The sequence below is a fragment of the Cyprinodon variegatus genome, unplaced genomic scaffold, assembly GCF_000732505.1.
Source record: "Cyprinodon variegatus isolate N-32 unplaced genomic scaffold, C_variegatus-1.0 Scaffold2016, whole genome shotgun sequence".
NCBI classification, from domain to species: Eukaryota; Metazoa; Chordata; class Actinopteri; order Cyprinodontiformes; family Cyprinodontidae; genus Cyprinodon; species Cyprinodon variegatus.
In genome coordinates, this window is record NW_015152469.1 from 2188 (window position 1) to 5149 (window position 2962).

Sequence of the window (2962 nt, forward strand, 5' to 3'; positions counted from 1 at the left end):
GCACAGATTGTTGCATCATTAAATAAATTTGCTTCATTTCCTCATTATAAACTTCAGACTTTGATGGTGTCTGACCTCAGGTATGCAGCCAGATGACCTCCATGGCTGAGAAGGAAGAAGAAGATATGAAGGAAGAAGAAGAAGAAGAAGATATGAAGGAAGAAGAAGAAGAAGAAGATATGTAGTTGGGCTGGGGAGGAGGGGTGGGGGGGCTGAGACACATGATGAATAAGGAGGTGTAATGGCTGTAAACCTGCTCTGCAACATGAGGCCACTTTCAATTAGAGCTTTTCTAACCACATCTCCATCCAACACAAACAGGCCTTTGACGGTGATTAATGTTCAAACGTTCCGTTTGGAGGTGAAGATTGATTTGCGAACGGGTCGGGACACGGACTCGGACTCAATGACACCATGATTGGAAGGAGGCGGATGAGGTGATGGAGCTACTGCAGCTCGGTAAAAAGCACAGTACAAACCTTTGATATTTACAGAGTAAAGAGAATACATTCAGGCAAAACAGGAGGGGGGTGGGGGGGCTCCCCGGCGCGTTTGGCACTGCTAATGCGCGACCCGTCCCCCACACGCCGCCCCGGGTCCAGGAGCAGAGAGCCTGCAGGGCCGCCGTCCTCACACTGATACAGTACGTCTGAAGCGGCGCGGCCGCTTGGCACGCCGCCGCCGGCAGGTCCGGTCCTACTGAGTCATGGTTCAGTTCTGAAGGCACGCAAGAGCATCTTTCATCAACCCCCCGCCCTGAGGGGGTTCTCGCTGCGTTCCAGCTTTCAGGTCGGTCTTCCGTGGAAGCGGCAGAGGGAGGATGTGGGTGTAAACTCAGATTCCTTTGGTGAGATCCGTGATAACGTTGGCTTTAACCAGCTTACGGAGAAACTCCTTCTCCTTGGAGATGTTGTGAGTCCAAGACTGCAGAAAAACAAAAAAAGAACAGATTTACGTTAGATGTTTTTTTATATCATATATATGTGTTTTTTCTTTTATTCTCTTTTTTTAGATTGAGTTTCCAATAAAGGATTATTGGGAACCGCTTCAATAAAGACAAACAATGTCATGGAGACTTTAATATCCAGTGAATCTGAAAAGAATCTTCGGATTTAAAGAAACCAAATTCTGGAAATGATCAAATGTTTTTATTGCAGATTTTTTTCTTTAAAGAATGAATCAGTTTCCTTGAGCTTTTCTCATACATGTGTTTTGTTATCATTCAGTTGCTGAAGAAAAGATTTTTTAGGCCATTTTCTGTAAAGCCGGGCATCGACTGTACGATATTTTCAACCGTTGCTCGCAGCTACAGCTCGCACTTTACGACGAAAACGCAGGGTTTAAAAGTTCACAGCTCACGATTTTTGTTCTCGCATTGTATGACCCGACGCTATAATGCGATCTACCTGCTCACACTGTACGTCTAAAAACCAGGTGGGACTCAGCTCCGCAGTGAGATGGCGCTACTCGGACTCGTCTATCCAGAAGCCAAATGAGTAGCAGAGGAATATGAAGCTCAGTAAAGTGAAACGCGCTGCCTTGGCTATTTTTGCAAATTTTTAGCTCCATTTACCGTCCATCCATCCCCATTAGCTCCATTTACCGTTTCAAAATGGTAAATGGGGCTAATGGGGATGATCACACATGACACGATTTCCTGCAGGGGGCAGCGTAGCTCCGACTAGAGGCCAGGTCTATTTTAGTCAGACTATGCAGCAATTCAGCAACTATTTCATTGGTCGGACAGGAAGAGAGACGCGGTTTCAAAGTAAAACATCCGCTTTGGGGGAAAATACAAAAGAATCCGTTTGGAGTCGCACATCGCGTTTATAGGAAGCAGGACAGACTGGAGGAAAAACAATGAATGAAACATTAAAATATAAAACTTTCCCCATGATAGGAGTTCAGGACAGAAAATGGATAAAGTAGTGATCCTCTTTGAACCTCCCTAAAACGAAATAACGAGGGCCAGACAGAGCATCTCTATCACCTCTTTATAAAAACAAATTATTTTTAATCAATTTAAAAATTTCCTTAAATTTCAGGACCACATGCAGCAGCGTTTTAGAGCACAAGCAAAGTTCATTTTACTCTACAGTACAGAAACCGATGTTTTTGCGTTTAACATTCTAAACTACAGCTTAAAATAAAAAAGACATTTTGACTTTCTAATAAGGCGTCCAGGTGACGATCCTGGAGATGAAAAGCCTAGAGAGCAGAGAGGAATGCAGGTACAGCGAGCTTTATCAAGCATAAAAGACGGATGCTGATCTTTATCACCTTTTACTCTGATACACATCATCTGTTTTGAAACAGCTGGATGAACTGAAAACGCCATCAGCTATAAACGGCTTTCAGAAGCCTGGGGTTACCTTGGAGCGCCATGTTGGTTTAAAACATTTAAAACCGTTGGTAGGATCCCAGCATTTCTGATCAGCTCCAGCCTCAGCAGATCGTTCATTATGGAGGGTATTTTGTTCCATTATTGTTGCAAAATACAAGTTTTGGACATAAAAATGAGAAAAAGAATGCAATCCCGAACGTTTGTAAAACTACAGCCAGTCATGGATTTAATATTTATTACGCTAAAACAATCCGATTAATCGATTATTGAAATAATCATCAACTATTTATTAATGGATAATCATTAACTGGACTATAGAGACTCTAAAACATGCTTTTAGCTGACAGAACGACCCACTAAGAGCAAGAATAAAAAAAAAAAAATGCATAAACATTTGACATTTAAAGTCGTAGGGAAGCGGCTGTTCAAAACGTTGCATTTCCGAATTCTCCCGAGTGAACTTTACACGAGTGAATAAAGTGAATGTGATTGGTCGATTATCAAGGGGGCGGGATTGTTGTGGCGGAAGGTTTGCAAGCAGGTTTGATTGTAGCCAGTTTGTCAGAAGCATCTTGCTAACCAGTTAGCAACTTAGTGCTAGCAGGTTCCCAATGGGAA

At 42.9% G+C, this 2962-nt stretch overlaps 1 protein-coding gene across 1 annotated transcript in view; it reads right to left on the reverse strand.

Annotated features, from left to right (window-relative positions):
• Positions 1-6: 6 nt before the first annotated feature.
• The window catches only part of st3gal3 (ST3 beta-galactoside alpha-2,3-sialyltransferase 3), a 55387-nt gene continuing 52431 nt past the window's right edge, over positions 7-2962 (reverse strand). Inside the window, exon 7 of the mRNA XM_015405153.1 lies at positions 7-924. Coding sequence (XP_015260639.1) covers positions 835-924 — 90 coding nt within the window. The 3' untranslated portion in view covers positions 7-834. The remainder of the gene's footprint in view (positions 925-2962) is intronic.